Here is a 16,174-nt window from a genome sequence, read left to right as displayed (position 1 = left end):
GCACTTTAAATGTAGTAGCCTAGACACTTGGGAAGACAATAATGCTAAATTACAAAGCTGCATAAATGATTTTTATTTTTTTTTAAATGGAAAAGGTGCAAGAACAGTGGCTTCAAAACATGAGGACAGGCTAAAACAAAAAGAAACAAAACAAAGAGATTCAATAAATTATTCAATAATAAATGATAAATTATTGAAGACAAAAAGCAAAGTGAGAAACAGTACAATGTAAGTAAACATTTACATTTAGCAGACGCTTTTATCCAAAGCGACGTACAAATGAGAACAATAGAAGCAATCAGATCATCGAGAGTGCAGCAGTATACAAGTGCCATGACAAGTCTCAGATAGTCCAGCACAGTAGACGTAGGTAGGGTTTTTTATTTTTTATTAAAGACAGACAGACAGACATAGTAGGTAAGTGTTAGTATTAGTTGGTCAGGTGCTGGCGAAAAAGATGTGTCTTTAGATGATTTTTGAAAATGGCTAAAGACTCAGCTTTACGAATTGAGATCGGGGTCATGACATGAAAAAACACTTTTTCCACATTCTTTGATCTTTTCACATATAAGAGATCATTGTTTAATTAAAGCATCTTAAAAGTTTCATGGCTTCTTCTTCCAAAAGTCCTCCTCATTATTTAAAAAAACAAACAACAACAAAAAAACATTTATTTAACCACGCTCCAAAAAGGACTTGGATATTGTAGGATCTGTGATATCACATGGGTAAATGAATTGACATATGACTGCCTCCAGAGCATGATATCAAAGAATACTTATACATTATTGCACCATAGGCCCTGCTCTATGCCGTTTAGTTGCTTAATGCTGCGGTCACACTAGACTTTGTGCATGGACACTGCAAGGTTGTAATATGTCACACTCTTCGGTGTCTTTTTAAAAAGATACTTCTACATATACTTTATATTACACCCAAAATGTAAAAATATGTAATCTACTTCACTTTACTGCAATACTTATATCCTGCTGATTTTAAGTTTGGGGTCTTTTAATTAATCTAAGAGGCCACATGGATTTTCTATTGGTCACACATCTTCATATGATTCATTAAATAACCAAGAAGAAATAACAATGAATACATAAATGAATACAGAAACTAAGATTTTACACTTTCAGATTCTACTCTCTCAGGAAAAAAGGTACAAAGCTGTGTACGCCCCAGTGACAGCTTTTACTTTTTTTCTAGGGGTGTAGGATTTTATTACCAAAAACCGAGATATGTTGCATAATTGTTTTAAAAGAGAACAGATAGTGTGATACCATTTAATTAGTGTCTGTGGTTAGTGAAAAATAGTAGTATAAAACTTACGTCCACTTCTGCATAGATTGTTTGTTCATTCTTCTGGGCACCTTTGATGTTTCAAACAGAACATCAATTTTCAGTGTATAGGCATGACACAAATATTATTATAACTTTTTGCTCTACAACACTTTTAATGGTTAATGCACTTCTAATCTAGCCTGGTAATACCAAACTCTGCTACTTCACTTCGCTTCGTAAACAGAGTCTGGAAGGGCATATTTGACAAGCGTTTACTTTCTCGCGGGCGGGCGCTTGTCTGAAGTTTAAAATCCTTGGTGTACCCATAAGCCAATCACATAACGTTTGGTTATGACGTATGTTATGCGCCGGCTCAGCCGCCTCGAACTATCGCTGTAAACACAGGTATGCGGCGAAAACAAAACCATCGAGCGAAATACCGAGAAGATGGCTATGAACGACTTTTGCAGATTATGTGAAGTAAAATCTACGCATCTGTGGCAAGTGTAATGTTGTTACACTAGATTATTGTAATTACTTTTAATTAATGGTACTAATATACAGGGCTTTAATTTTGAAATTGGAATTAGGAGAGATTGCATGAGTGATGCACGGTCATGTGGTTACAAGCACAACATATTAAGCATTTTTTTTATACAGGTATATTTGTATTTCTTGCATATTGTTTTAAGTTTTGCCTTTTTATGAATTTGTTAATTTAGTCAAAATGTTCAGGAAGTGCTGCCACGCAAGTTATGTCGTGAGTAAGCGCGAGGATAGAGCTGATGTAATTTCCGGTAATTCGCTCTCTTTCGCAGGATGTCATGGCGATGAGAGACACGGCTAGACCTGAGATTCTCCTTTTTCTGTCTGATGGTGTCTGTTATGTTTTAATGCAGAAACTAAGAAGCCCGAAAGTAAATCACATGACAACTGCATCATCGTGTGGAGTCTCTTTTATCAACAACATACACAACACAGAAACAAACCCACTACAGATTGGTGCCGTGACCCGGATGGGAGTGAGGTTTAGGGGGGTGAGTGTAACAGAGGCCAGCGGGTAAGTGCTGTGCAGGTAAAACCTCACTCCTCGATCTCAAGTGGCGCTCTAGCGACTGACGCTAGAGGCCGTGGCCTTTAGCCTCCTGAGGCTCCGTGGCCTAAGCGCCCGCCTCCCACGCCGGAGACCGCGGTTCGAAACCCGCTCGGAGCGGGGCGAGTAGGACCGCGCCACATCCACGGTACAATTAGTGCATCTAAAGGATTAGTTCTGTTAAACACAGCTCTTCGTTCATTTCGAGTCTGTCGGAAATGCTGCAACTTAATTGCAAGATTACAGCATGACATGGCATGTCGGGAGTAGGGCCACAACATCACCTCCATTCAAAATGTGAACCAAACACTCTTCTTGTTCGGGCTTCAGTTGGCAAATGCCGGTATTGTGCCAAATTCTGACCCCCGCCAGATTACTACCCCCTTAGTATTGGTAGGTTTAGGGTTAGGTGTGGGGGAGGGATTAGGGGTGGGGTTAGGATTAGGCAATCAGGTAGCAATTTCAACGAGAGGGGGTAATAATTTGGCAGGGGTCAAAAATGGGCACAACACCGGGAATATTCTCCACAACAAAGCGAATAGCATCCCGTGTCTCCATGTCCGCTGTCGTTTTCGATTACTGACTGGCTGACGACACAGCTTAATGCTCATTGGTTCAGACAACCGTGATGCTGCGTTCTCTTCTAAAATGTTTTATTTTTTTAATCTGATTTCATGCTATTATGTATTTAAATTATGCATGAATGTTCCCAAACACTACGACAGTGCGATCTCTGTGTGAGATATGTGATTGTTGTCATATATCTATCAAAATTTTAAATACATGTTTGTATTAAAGTATAAATGGATGATAAATATGCATTTCTTATGGAATTAAATAGCAAGCACTTTGAGTGTCTTGTTCATCATATTTATATTCATATAAAAGCAACAGAACTGAAATTGTATCATGTTTATCAGCAGCACAGCATATGAGTGAGAATAACTGCTTTTGATCTCGTTGGTATCTGTTCCACTTCGAGAGGGCAGAACTGTCCATCTTGACTGCACTTGTTTCACTCCTCCCCTCACCGCAGCCCCCTGCTCTCGCCTACATTTCAGGCGAGGCGAGGCGAGGCGCATCTCAAACAAGCCTAATCTGGGAGCTGGTTTGCTATATCAGACGGAGTACAGAAGCGAACTGAAATTGAGCGGAAGTACGAAGTCTGACCTAGTCAGGCTACTTCTAATCGAATCTTAGCAAACAAGTTCGTCATGAGGATTTAACCCATAGACATTAAATACCTAGACGCCTCATTGGCCGCTCGACCGCACGTCAACGTCGCCGCCATATTACTATGGGCAACTCTCCATAAATCTCATACCGGGACAGAAGAAAACACACCTGACTCGTCAGCAGCTTGGGCATCTACAGACTGTCGCACAATAATAAAAACAGATCTGGGGGTATTATCTTTCACAGGTAAGACTGAACAGTTGTTTCTGGATGGGGTTTTTTTTGGTCATTTTTAGCATTATGTTGACAGCTTAATTAGCCAGCAGTGTCAGACTATTAATAGCTAACGTTAGTGACATCGCTAGTAAGCTGTGAAAGCTGAGACTTTATAAGAAATCAAAGTTTAAATGAATTCTTAAGTTTTAACTTATATTGTAGTTTATATCATAAACTAAATTGTGTTATGAGCACAATATGTACAGTGAGACTGTCAGGATAGGGATGGAGCTAAAGCATCTCTCTTTAATTCCACTTGTAGGGACTCCTAAAAATATACACTGTTTAACATGCTTTGTGTCAGAAATAATACAAAGTATTAAAATGTATTTTTATTTTATTGTTATTTTATTTTGAAATATGATGCAACAACTATATGCTTGCTTATATCCAATGAGAAAGAGTGTTCAATACAGGTGTACTATTGCAAGCCAATGACTGTTGAGCTTGAGGTTGCATCATAACGTGAATCACGTAATGAGGAAGAAGGGGGGAGGAGCATCGCACGTGGCGAGCAGAGGCTGCATGTGTATTCGGGGTGCGTGCAAAATCGTTGTCAGTTTGGAGACCGTGTATATTTACAGTAATATAAGGCCCAAAGTGAAAGGGAACAACCCTTGTTTATTTTTGGTTTGTTTGCTTAAAGTGTTTTTTCTTTTCCTTGTTGTTTATTTGCGACCATCTGAGTCACCCTGTGTGTGCTGATAGCTAGAGACATTCGGCCTAGCAGCTATAGACATTTGCCTTCGTGAGAAGTGATTGCATCAAAGAAGTTCGTGTTACGAGTGCTGAATTCGTTCGGGATTGGACGCATCCTGTTTCTTCAAGAGACTTCGCTGGACTGGACTCGTCGTGTGCCAGGGACTGTTTGAGACTAGAAGCAGTGAGGTTGTGCCGTGAGTGATTTCAATATTGCCTCATTATCGTCAGAAGGACGTAAGTTAATTCATTTTCGTGACTCCTTGACTGTGAGCGAGTACTCTGAATTCATCATCTGATTAATGTGCACCAACGAACTGGGCCCCAACGATAACGATCGATCGTACATTTGAACTGTTTGACTGACTTACAAATATTTGAACTGATCGTAAGATATGTAATTAATGTGCATATAGTACTGAAAGACAAGTTTTCTCAAGTGTATAACTGATCTTGAAAGAGAGAGTTTTTTTCATTATTGTATTACTTGGTTCTGGAGGCAACTGAGTGTTTTGCCAGAATAGGGTTCTGAATTGACATTATATATCTCAGTTGAGTTATCTTATTCTAAAATAGGAACAAAGCTAATAATGCCTGGCTCACACTACAGGATTTTTAAAATCCTAACCGATTATGAAATCTGGTTGCAGCACACACATAAGGAGAATCTTTGCAGATTATCTTCCCTCAAATCTTAAACATGCACACACTACAAGATTTGAAATTCTCGGAGCATCACACACTACAAGATGTTAAGATTATCGTGCCAGAGGGAGCGCCTCACGTGATCTAGAGGAGACGCGGAAAAGCGGATGTAAACGAAATGGATACTGTAGCGCGACAACTTGCTGTATCGATACTTATTGTTTGTAGCCAGATAAAACAAAAGCGGAAGAGCAAACGATTGTGGATGAGAAAATGGTTGGGGAGACGTGGTCAACACGGATTGCCAGTTCTTCAGCGAGAATTGGAGGTAAGAATTTAACTACCAGTATTTATCGTTTTTACCGTTATAGCGCTGTCTGGCTAGTTCAAAAGCCACATTGTCACCTGTTGCAGTGTAGATCTGTGCTGTAAAATGAAAATAAATGTAGTTATTATGAAGAAAAGTGTTTACATATTCTAATATAGAGACAGGATATGTGACTGTTTAGCAACAAGACTGATTAGGAGTGTGTAAGTTGTAACTGTGGTGACCAGTATATTCACTGAATGTAACGTTAAAACCTGGTTCTATCTATCTATCTATCATCTGCATTATACTTTTGATTATTAGTATTGTTATTATTACTAGTGGGACTGAAAATGGCTATATAAAGGGTATGTTTATAAATATGGCCAAGGGTAAGCTTATTTGAAATATGATTTTTGTTTTCATGTATAACATTAGTTGGAGGACAGGTCAGGCTTCAGGGAGCTGCTGTGGATGACCTTGGATGAGTTTGAAACCCTGCTAGGGAGAGTAGAGCCATTGATCACCCGACAGGACACCAAGATGAGGCGGGCAATTATGGCCAGGGAGAGGCTCTCCTTGACCCTCATATTCTTGGCAACAGGTTTGTATATATAACAAATGTACAGGTTTGTATTTTATGTTTTCATTTTACAGTAATGTTAACTTTCTTCTGTTGAAGGCGAAACCTACAAATCACTGAGTTTTCAGTACAGAATTGGGGCTACTACTGTATCTGATATAGTGAAACACACATGTGCAGCCCTACATCAAGTGTTGAAAGATGATTTTCTAAAGGTTAGAAATCCTTAATATTTTTATCATTAGTATCACAACAGCAAAAATTCTGACATACAGTATGATTAACTGTCAAGAAATCTCTCATGTTGACTGTTGTAAATAAATCTATTGTACTGCTTTTATATTTGCAGACACCAAAATCAGAGGAGGAATGGCAAGCAATTGCCAAGAACTTTGTGGAGAAATGGCAGTTTCCACATTGTCTGGGTGCCCTTGATGGCAAACACATCTACATTCAGCCCCCAGCCCACAGTGGAAGTATGTGGCACAATTACAAAGGCAGATTTTCAGTCATGATGGCAGCTGTAGATGCCTATTATAAATTCATTTACATTAGTGTTGGCACTCAGGGCAGGGTCTCGGATGCTGGGCTTTTTGCTCATTCTGATCTGAAGAAAGCACTGGACCAGGGTCTCCTGAATGTTCCTCCTCCAGAAAAGCTTCCCGGTTCTGAAAGTGTTCTACCCTATATGTTTGTGGGGGATGAGGCGTATCCACTGAGAAGGGACCTTATGAAACCTTCAGGCAGATGGACCACAACCAGAGGGTCTACAACTACCGGCTCTCACGGGCACGCAGAGTCGTAGAAAATGCATTTGGCAATCTCGCCAATAGGTTTAGAGTGTTCCGCTCCACAATCCTGCTTCACCCAGACAGTGTCACCAAGATCACCCTAGCGTCAGCATGCCTCCACAACTTCCTTTGTGATCGCCGTTCAGAGGCCTACATGACACCAGCACTGGCAGACTGGGAGGATGTAGACCACCGGGTCAACGAGGGAGCATGGAGGAGAGATGGCCTGGGGGCCATGCAATGTATGCCAGCTGAAAGGTCACGGAACCCTACTCTTGCTGCTAAGCAGCAACGTGACCTTCTGAAAGATTACTTTGTGTCACCTGCTGGCCAGGTGCCATGGCAAGAAAAGTACATTTAGAAAATGGACAAAAAGAAGTGTTTGTTAGTTGTAGTTTAGTGATGTATGTAATGTACATAGTTATCATATTACATAATTTATATTAATTTTCCTTTGTTGATTGATTTGTTGGTTGCGATTTAAAATACTATTTGATTCTGCTGTACTGTATTTTGATGAGATTTTACATGTTTACAAGTTTTTAATAAAATAAAGACAGCATTTATGATCACATTTCAGTTGTTTAAGTATTTCCAACATAAAGGATTAAAGTGCCAACTGAATATTTTAAAACATTCATTCATACAAAACTTTCATTTTGAAAAACACATACAACCGTTTTAACAGCAACTTAAAATTACATTGCCACTTGTATACATTACAAGAGTAAAATAACCAATTAATAAAGTAGAAATAAATAATGTGTTTGTTTATAACATACAGCATTTTTAAAATATGCAACTACTTTTCCTATTCTTCTAGCATCCTCAAAAAGTTCTGAGGCTGAACAGGGCCCTGAGGGGGCATGTACTGATGGTAGTGTTGAGGTGTCTGTGTGTATAGAGGGGTTAAGGTGAGCATTTGTGTAGGTGTGAGAGGTGAATATATGAGTGGTGGCATGTGTGAGGATGGTGAGGTACTAGATTGGTCAGCCTCCTGGGCCTCAAACAAAGCATTCATTATTTTTCTTTTTACCCCGGTCTGTATGCTTGTATTCTTTATTAACCGGAGCTCCACAGCAACATGCTGGGTAGAGGGATGTAGTCCTATGGTTGAGATAAAAGATTAAATTATAATAACATTAGAAGAACTTCAAAGTATGTTTTTGCATACAGCCAAAGTATTTGCAAACTTTTAATTATAATAAATTTTTTTCATTGTGCTTGATTCTTAATACTATGACGTTACCTGCATGATCTACAACTGTTTTTTATTTATTTTTATTTTTTTAATAGATAAGTGCCTTGTTTGTTAAACTGCTCAATGTTCTTCAGAAAAATCCTCCAGGTCTTACACATTCCCTGATACTCAAGAAAGAACCACAATGCAGGTAATGACACACAACATTAAGAATCAATTATGTAAACTTTTGAAGGTTTTCAAAAAAAAAAAAAAAAAAAGTGAATCACATGAATTGCTCCTGACCTGCTTTGCAAGTAGTGTGCCATTGTTCTGACAATGGCCATGTTCACGTGTGTGTAATTTGAGGATGTTTCATATTGATGAATTGCTACCTTATCTGAAAATAATTTATTTAACTTTTTTTTTTTTTTTTTTTTTAACTCTAAACCCGTACAAACAGACTAGAATTATTATGATCAAACAAGGTAAGCATGTAATAATATGAGAACTGAAGCAGATTTGGCTGTTGTGAAAATTGGAGCCCTACAAGAAGCATGTTGCCAAACACCCCAGTGGGTGATGTAAGAGTGACATGTATAAACACTAATCCTAATAATTAATGATAGAAGAACTAGACTATTTAAAATGCATGAAAAGTCACTGTCTCTAGATTTGTGCAATTTTACACCCTGAAAGAGTCTTGTACATCTACATTTATAATTCTACCTAGTGCCTCAGATGTGTCTGCAATGTCTTCATCACTGGTGGGGTCATCAATGTCCTGTCCTTCACTCAGTAAGTCTTTCACAGATTGATCAAGCTAAAAAATAATAATAATAATTTTTATGTCAGTGGGGTTTACAAACATTTATCCATCCATCTATCAGCAAAGTACTGCCAAAACAATTGTATAACAATTTCACTGTATTGTCCCAATAATTATCCACCTTTTTCCAAACGTGCATATTGCATTTTAAATTATGGGTTGCACTTCAGGTTTGGGAAACTTCCATTCAAAAGAGTTCACCTTTTCTTCCTCCAGATTATTTTCTCTATGTATTTCAGTAATATTTAACTCATTAATATTGCTGTGGAAATTCACGTTCTGATTTTTTTAAATTTATTTGGACGTAATGTGCGGTCAAGTATGGTGTCCCATACTCTGAATATTTGCTCTGCATTTCACCCATCCAAGTGCACAAGCTGCAGCACCCGGGGAGCAATTGGGGGTTTGGTGCCTTGCTCAAGGGTCTCACATCAGTCGTGGTATTGAAGGTGGAAGAGAGTATTGAAGGGGCACTGGTCATTCACTCACCCCACCTACAATCCCTGCTGGTACCGAGACTCAAACCCATGACCTCTGCTTTACAAGTCCGACTCTCTAACCATTAGGCCACAACTGCCCCAAATTTCTGCAATTTTAGGTCTGCTGAAAGTAATTTTTTAATATTTGATGGTTGAACTGTGAGAAGAATAATGCTACCTTATTGTACCCAATTTTTAAAACACATCACTGATTATTTACAGTTTAAAAAGTTACTCCCATAATTCATGCAAAACGTCATGGGTATAGGAGTTGGATACATGATGAAGCCTACTACAACACTTATTAAAGACACAATATCACATGTCATGCCTGTGCATAATATTGCATGCTTACACTGGTCTCAGAGGGGCGTTGGGCAACATGTTTCTTAAGAAAGTCCAAGCTGATTAAAAGCCATCTCTGTTTCTGTGATAACCCTTTCTCTCCACTGCCGCTAGGTTTGGGTTTAATGAGTTTTGTGAACTGAGTCCGTAATGATGTGGCTCTCATCTTAACGTCTTCCACTGAAAATATACAATACATACATTGACACTCAGAGTCTCCTCTCTACATTCGGCTGAATATTATTAAAATATAAATGGGCTATAATAAACTCTTAATGTCCCTTGAAGTATTTTTCTCAAAATGTACAAACAATTATAGAGCTCATAAAGATGTAATGTTTTAACCCTTATGCTCTGCTGAGAGAGTGGACTGCATGTGTGTGTGAGAGACAGAGATTGAGGATATTGTCTTTGTGTGAGTGTGTGCGAGAGAGAGGGGATTGTGTGTGTGTGTGTGTGTGTGTGAATGAGTGTTTGAGAAAGAGGGGGAGGGGTGGTTTGTGGTCGTTTGATACTGATAAATTGCTACGTTATTTTTTGACAGACATGTAGCAGATGGTCACTGACGCTTCAACTGTTTGTTTACATTTGCAAGCCTAGCGCGCTAGCAGCTTTCTATACTCACCTGGTACGTTTAAAACCGACGCGATTTCTCCCCAGCTCTTCTCCTTATCGCTACGGTTGTGGTACAGCTTTGATGACACATTAAATAGACAATCATGTTGTTGCCACATCTCAACAAGTTGCTCCTCCATCTCTGCAGTCCAACGGGTACGTACTACAGGTTTCGCGGTCGCCATTTCAAAATGTTCGTCATTTCCGTCTCCTTGTAGACTTGTTTCTTATTGGCTATTGTGAATGTACTGACGTAATCATAGCCGTCATCATCCCGATTTAAAATCCTAAATATCAAACATGTTTGATATTAATCGGGGCGGCCCTGATTTTGTGCGAGCAGATCGGGAGGTGCAAGATTCGATCTGTGAACGCCTCACATTACGAGATAATCTGCGCCGAACATCGGGACCGATCGAGGTGCTCGACAAGATTTCTGCTCCGAATCTCGGGAGAGGAAAATCGGTGCTAAATCGGGCTAAAAATCCTGTAGTGTGAGCCAGGCATAAGGTTAAGGAAGAGTGTAATAAATGTGAAAGAACAAGAACCGTTTGAGGAAAAAGAGGTTTATATCTTTCATTTAAAAGAAAAGTAGTAACTTGTATATCATCAGAGATAATTGTTTACCTGCTTTCTTTCATAAGAAGGTTGATTTCTTCATTTACTGTTTTCTTTAAGAAAAAAGGAGTTATTACATTAATGTAAAATAAATCTTTGTTATTCTTTTTCTCTTTAACCTTTGTATTTTGATATTTCATTGAGTCTGGCAAGTTAATTCATTTACAAAGTTATTGAATTCCTGTGAATTGTAAATAAGAATTGTTTAATTGATCTTCAGTAAAGGGATTGGGTAAAATTGGTACAGGAGAAAATATTTGTTGTTTTTGTAAACGCTAAAAGAAAAATACCGGCCTAATTCACCATCTAACTGCCGGGGATCCAGGATTTGTGTTAGAGAACTAACTAAATTAACCCCTAGGGTTAAGAAAAGGGTTACACACTACTCATTTACAAAGAGTAAGTTTATCATCACTAGATTATAAGGATTTCATAGCTTATCATAAAACTGTGGACTGATTATATTTTTTTCTTTTTTAGCCAACTGCAAACAGGACAACACAAGCCTTAAGGAAAGCTGAAGAAAGCCTGTTCTCTGAATTTCCAAGAGACTAGGCTATACTTCCACATCCTAATGCTGTGGGTTATTCTGGGTTAAAACCCAGAACCGCCCTGAATGAATGGTCAGAATGACCCTGATCATATTCAAACCACTCTCTCCCGAACAGACTTCCAGGAGCATTTTTTAACCTTTGTAAGGGTAATTTTTATAACAATATAATTACCTTATTAAATGTTTCTGTCGTTTTTGTCAAATATTTAAAAATAACCAGTTTCTTCAGTCAATCACAATAATATAGACTGTTTAATGCTGATCATGTACTGTATGTGCATTTACACACAAACTGCATAAATAACCTAGAAATGAGAAACACAGGAACTCCTTAGTTGATTGTTGATTATTGCTCTTGATGTTGTAATAATGATTATTAATTTTGATTAATATAAAGTTTTTTTTGGGGGGGAGCATCTCATATTCTGGTCTGTGTTAAACATAACTATACTCACGCCCCAAACATTAGTAACAGATATCGAAAAATAAACAACATTTTCAAAATGTGTGTTTTCTGCATGAGTGAGTGTAATTTGTATTGTATAGCAAAATGTCAAGCTTTGTCAAGTTGTTTACCACAAACCTTATTTTACTCAATTTAAAAAACCCATTATGAAATATAGGTAAATCTTGAGGGAAGCAGTGGAGAATTAGTCTTTATTAGTCAGGTTTTGACGTCACAACTAAACCACACTGTTCCCAGGAAAAGCTAGAACTGAATATATCTTATATATTATATATAAATAATAATTTGGATTTATATATATAAACACAATTTGGAATTGACAACCATACATTTTTGCTTGTCTTCAGTTGTGTCTTTGTTTAATAATTATTACACAAATACTATTATAAAACTAGTTTTCACTTATTTAATTTACTTTATAATTTACTATTAATTTATTCTTCTTTATTGTCTATTCTGTATTATTCCACCTTTGATGTTACATATTCTACTTGCTATTACTCATCTATTGTTATTCATTATGGTATTATACATATAATTGTTGCTATTATAAATCTACTATATCACTTATGTTATTGTACTGTTGTATGCGCCATTTTATTATATTATTCACTTTACTACAATTTGTACTACATATACTTTTTAATACTACATACCACTTTTACTATATTTTTACTGTTTACTGTATCAGTGCATAATATTTTACCACTGTAACTGTAAGTTTTACTGGATCCATAAAGGATTATCAGTTACATTTGTTAATGTTTGTTGAGGAGTTTTTATCTGTATAGAGTGCTATGAAAATAGGAAGCAGACTACCAGTCTGTCACTTTTTGATTTGTATTCGCTGATTTTATTCCATTTTCTCTATTATGGTAAATTATTAATACTTAAAGATGTATTATTTCGACCCCAGTATTTAAAAGGGAATGAGCTGTGTCCTGACCTGAAGCAGGAGAAAAGCTAAAATGTTGAGGTTGAAGAGGATTTCATTTAATGCACATTAAAATTATGCCATGTATATATCACAGTTATACTACATTAATATTAGAATTGTTAACAGAAAAAAAAAAATCTATCAAATCAACACGAGTGTGAGCTTTCACAATACGAGTTGACGTATTGCAGCAAGGGCTCAAAGCGGCCATTGAGGCGTCTAGGTATTTTATATGTCTATGGTTTAACCCACTGACACATGAGTTTAAAATATTCTAGCTGAGCCCCCAGCGTGAGTTTTTTTTAGGCGACTGTTATTTTAGAATGTATAGCCTTATTGTTTCCATGGCGACGCGTCATGCTTGTCATGTGACACACCGCAGCCACAATAGCGCTGTATGACACATGGAGCGCTTTTATTTCGTTTGTCCTTTTTTGATTATTAATTCACAAACATACTCACTATATTATGAAATATCTGATATTCCGATTCTGAAAAATGTGCAAGTAAATGTATTTGGTAGTTTAAATACTTTTATATGATCGTTTTAGTTGATCTATAGGGTGATGGGCGCCGCCATGTTTGTTCGCGCTGAATCCGAGCTGTGGGATTAACAACATGTAAAATCATTTTCTCCCGAAACATGTTAAAGTAAATCTCCGGTTAAACTGGGAGAAGAGCAGAGTAAACTTTAAAGTTATCTACAAAATCTGTATATGATATCAATAAAACATGTTGTCAGATTATATTTGTATAGGATTATTTGCTGCTTCCATAGACAACAGCGTGTATTTTACAAACTATAAATGTATGGTTTTGCTAGTACTTATGTGTATTTAAATGTCTGAAACCTAAAATAAGCATTACATGGTTGAAAACACTGAATATTTGTGATATGACAAGCGCTCGCGCGTCTGATCTGGCTCCGCGCCAGAAAGCAGATTTGAATTCAGAAGTTGATGACGTGATTCACTGAACGTTCTAATCACACCGGTGTGATCATACGCTCCTGGGACCAGCCAAGACCGATCACACCGGCACGAAGACACTAATATTTGATCCATAAATTTGTGAGACATTTGTGAGATGTTTGTCTTAATAGTTGGTTCACTAGCAATCAATATGAAAGAGTACTATAAGTGTTATTGAAATTATTTATGTGTCATAAGATAATTGCAGGATTAGATGCTCTGTACCTTTTTTCCCCTTGTAAATACAGAAGCCAATCACTGCCGCCATGTCAATGTCAATAGACAAATAATAGCAGTGGCCCAAAGTGGAGATGCTTCTTGTTTTCCTGTTTATAGACATGAAAGATAAGAACGAATATCTCCACTTTTCACAGAGGTTTACATAAACAGGAATTACAGTCCAGCTTTTGGCGTTTAAAATGAAGAGTTGCACATCATACAATATTTAAGATTAAGTCATTGGTTTTCTGTTTCTTCATCTGTGAGTGCATTTACAGGTCAGAGCGGATACAGTATGTACCTTCATTAACAGTGCAGAGTTCATTAACCTTCTTCGTGTCAGTCTTCCAGCTCACTGGGTTGCTATAGTTACATATGATGGAGTCACCACTGCAGCTCAGTCTTAGAGTGTGATTATCAGAAGATGTTACTTCCTCTGGAGAACAGCTGCTACTATTATAGATGAAGCTGATGGTAATGTCACTTCCATTACATGTAAAGTTACAGGGGTCAGGACTGGACCAGCTTGAGTTTACAGCCAGGACTGGAGCTTCCACTGCATCTGAAACACACATATTAAAATATTTAAGGCCACATACACATACACATAAAACTTCAGTAAACCAGTACCAAACATAATTTATTCATACTATTTTCCTGAAATCAACATAAACTATTTTGTTAAGATTAAATTGTGCATCAGGTTTTGAAGTTAAGAAAAAATACATAATGTATGGAAAAGCTCCATTTATATTGTTTTCAAATAAAACTGAATAATATAATATAAAATTGTCTTATATACAATTACATCAGTAGTACACTTTAAACTCACCTATAACAGAAACTCTGTATGCAACAATATCAATCTCATATTTTCCACTTGTTCTTGCTCTGTAGAATCCACTGTCTGTCTTCTTCGTGTTCTTCATTGTTAAAGAGAAGGTTTCATTATTGAAATACATAATAACACTGTCCTTGTAAAGTGTTACTTTTTTAGATTCATTTGTATATTTAACTATATTCTCTGATTTATCTTTTGTCCAGTATAAATCATCAAACTCTAGTAGTTGTTGTGTCTGTATATCCAGTTGAACAGAAGCTCCTGTCTGAACAAACACAGAGATCTCAGCACCGAACCCTGAGGAGAGAGAAAACAAGCCTTTATTTAAAGGACGAAGTTTAGTAGTGGTTTGCTTACTGTTGTTTTCATGGACAGTAAATTAACACAAGTTAAATATTTCAGTTGATTTTTAATTTAGTTAATGGATTTTGTAGCATAAAAACAAGATTTTGTTTTTCTCGATGACATCAAATTACAAAAGTACAATGGCTAATGGGTATTCCACTATAGTAAAATCCCACAATTCAATGTAATCTGGTGTGATCATATTTCTTAATGTAGTATTTTATTGTAACAAGATAAATCTCATAACATCCAGGTAACAGTTCAGTGAAACATTTTTGAAGTGAAATCAAAACAATTCCAAAAAGAGACTTGATTAATATGTCATAAAAACTTGGGGTAACACTTTACTTTTAATGTATTAATTACACCTTGTAATGCACCTTATAATACATTGTACAATCTCATGAATAATTGTAACCACAGTATTATAGTATTATTATGAGCTATATAAATGCCTCATTCATTCATTCATTGTTACACTATGCATTTTAAATTCTGTTTTTAAATGATTTACAATAAGATATAATGTATTACAATGTGCGTTATAAATGATTATAATAATGCATTATACCGTTTAATAACCCTTTATAATGCATTATACATAAAGTCTTTAAGTAAAGTGTTACCAAACTGGTAATGTTTATAAAAATTTAATTTCAGAGAGAATTTTAAAGCTGCCCTTCACTTTAGTGATTTGTCACCAGAAGAAATCATTAATTAAAGACTTATTTAGAATAGTAAAATGATCAGATTTTGTACCTGTGATGTGTGTAAGAAGAACAAATGAGAGGAGCTGCCTAAATGCCATCGTAACAAAAATTAAAGTTGTGAGAAGTACTGTGACTTATTACCACAGCTAGTCAGACACTCATTTCCGCTTCATGAGGCCAATGACTAATCATCTATATGACTACTCAATATA

General features: G+C 36.8%; 2 protein-coding genes across 3 annotated transcripts; one reads left to right on the top strand and one right to left on the bottom strand.

Moving 5' to 3' along the window:
* The first annotated feature begins 5,889 nt into the window (after positions 1-5,889).
* LOC131522663 (uncharacterized) lies at positions 5,890-7,111 on the top strand. Its single transcript, XM_058748298.1, has 3 exons — positions 5,890-6,084; positions 6,163-6,278; positions 6,413-7,111. The coding sequence occupies exons 1-3, from the start codon at positions 5,955-5,957 to the stop codon at positions 6,866-6,868; spliced, it is 702 nt and encodes a 233-aa protein (XP_058604281.1). The 5' UTR covers positions 5,890-5,954; the 3' UTR covers positions 6,869-7,111.
* A 1,992-nt stretch (positions 7,112-9,103) lies between these two features.
* On the bottom strand, positions 9,104-16,103 carry LOC131522671 (uncharacterized). Of its 2 annotated transcripts, XM_058748310.1 has the most exons (5): positions 16,012-16,103; positions 14,899-15,204; positions 14,368-14,628; positions 14,073-14,173; positions 9,104-9,867 (listed from the first exon to the last, which is right to left on the bottom strand). In XM_058748310.1, exons 1-4 carry the CDS (start codon positions 16,058-16,060, stop codon positions 14,103-14,105), a joined length of 687 nt encoding a protein of 228 aa, XP_058604293.1. In that variant the 5' UTR covers positions 16,061-16,103; the 3' UTR covers positions 9,104-9,867; positions 14,073-14,102. The 2 variants fall into 2 exon arrangements, with proteins under 2 accessions (XP_058604293.1, XP_058604300.1); XM_058748317.1 differs by lacking the exons at positions 9,104-9,867; positions 14,073-14,173 and having other exon boundaries at positions 14,263-14,628.
* Positions 16,104-16,174: the final 71 nt, after the last annotated feature.

Source organism: Onychostoma macrolepis, chromosome 02 (assembly GCF_012432095.1).
Source record: "Onychostoma macrolepis isolate SWU-2019 chromosome 02, ASM1243209v1, whole genome shotgun sequence".
Lineage (NCBI taxonomy): Eukaryota > Metazoa > Chordata > Actinopteri > Cypriniformes > Cyprinidae > Onychostoma > Onychostoma macrolepis.
The sequence above is the reverse complement of the archived record's forward strand: the minus strand, read 5'-3'. Positions and strand labels throughout refer to the sequence as shown.

What these genes read in the sequence shown, in the direction of transcription:
- LOC131522663 (XM_058748298.1), top strand. Translation starts at nt 5,955, where the DNA reads ATGACCTTGGATGAGTTTGAAACCCTGCTAGGGAGAGTAGAGCCATTG. An exon ending in CCTCATATTCTTGGCAACAG is followed by an intron (nt 6,085 to 6,162) that starts GTTTGTATATAT and finishes CTTCTGTTGAAG; the next exon opens with GCGAAACCTACAAATCACTG. An exon ending in TGAAAGATGATTTTCTAAAG is followed by an intron (nt 6,279 to 6,412) that starts GTTAGAAATCCT and finishes TTATATTTGCAG; the next exon opens with ACACCAAAATCAGAGGAGGA.
- LOC131522671 (XM_058748310.1), bottom strand. Translation starts at nt 16,060, where the DNA reads ATGGCATTTAGGCAGCTCCTCTCATTTGTTCTTCTTACACACATCACA. An exon ending in TCTTCTTACACACATCACAG is followed by an intron (nt 15,205 to 16,011) that starts GTACAAAATCTG and finishes CTCTCTCCTCAG; the next exon opens with GGTTCGGTGCTGAGATCTCT. An exon ending in ACTCTGCACTGTTAATGAAG is followed by an intron (nt 14,174 to 14,367) that starts GTACATACTGTA and finishes GTCTATAAACAG; the next exon opens with GAAAACAAGAAGCATCTCCA.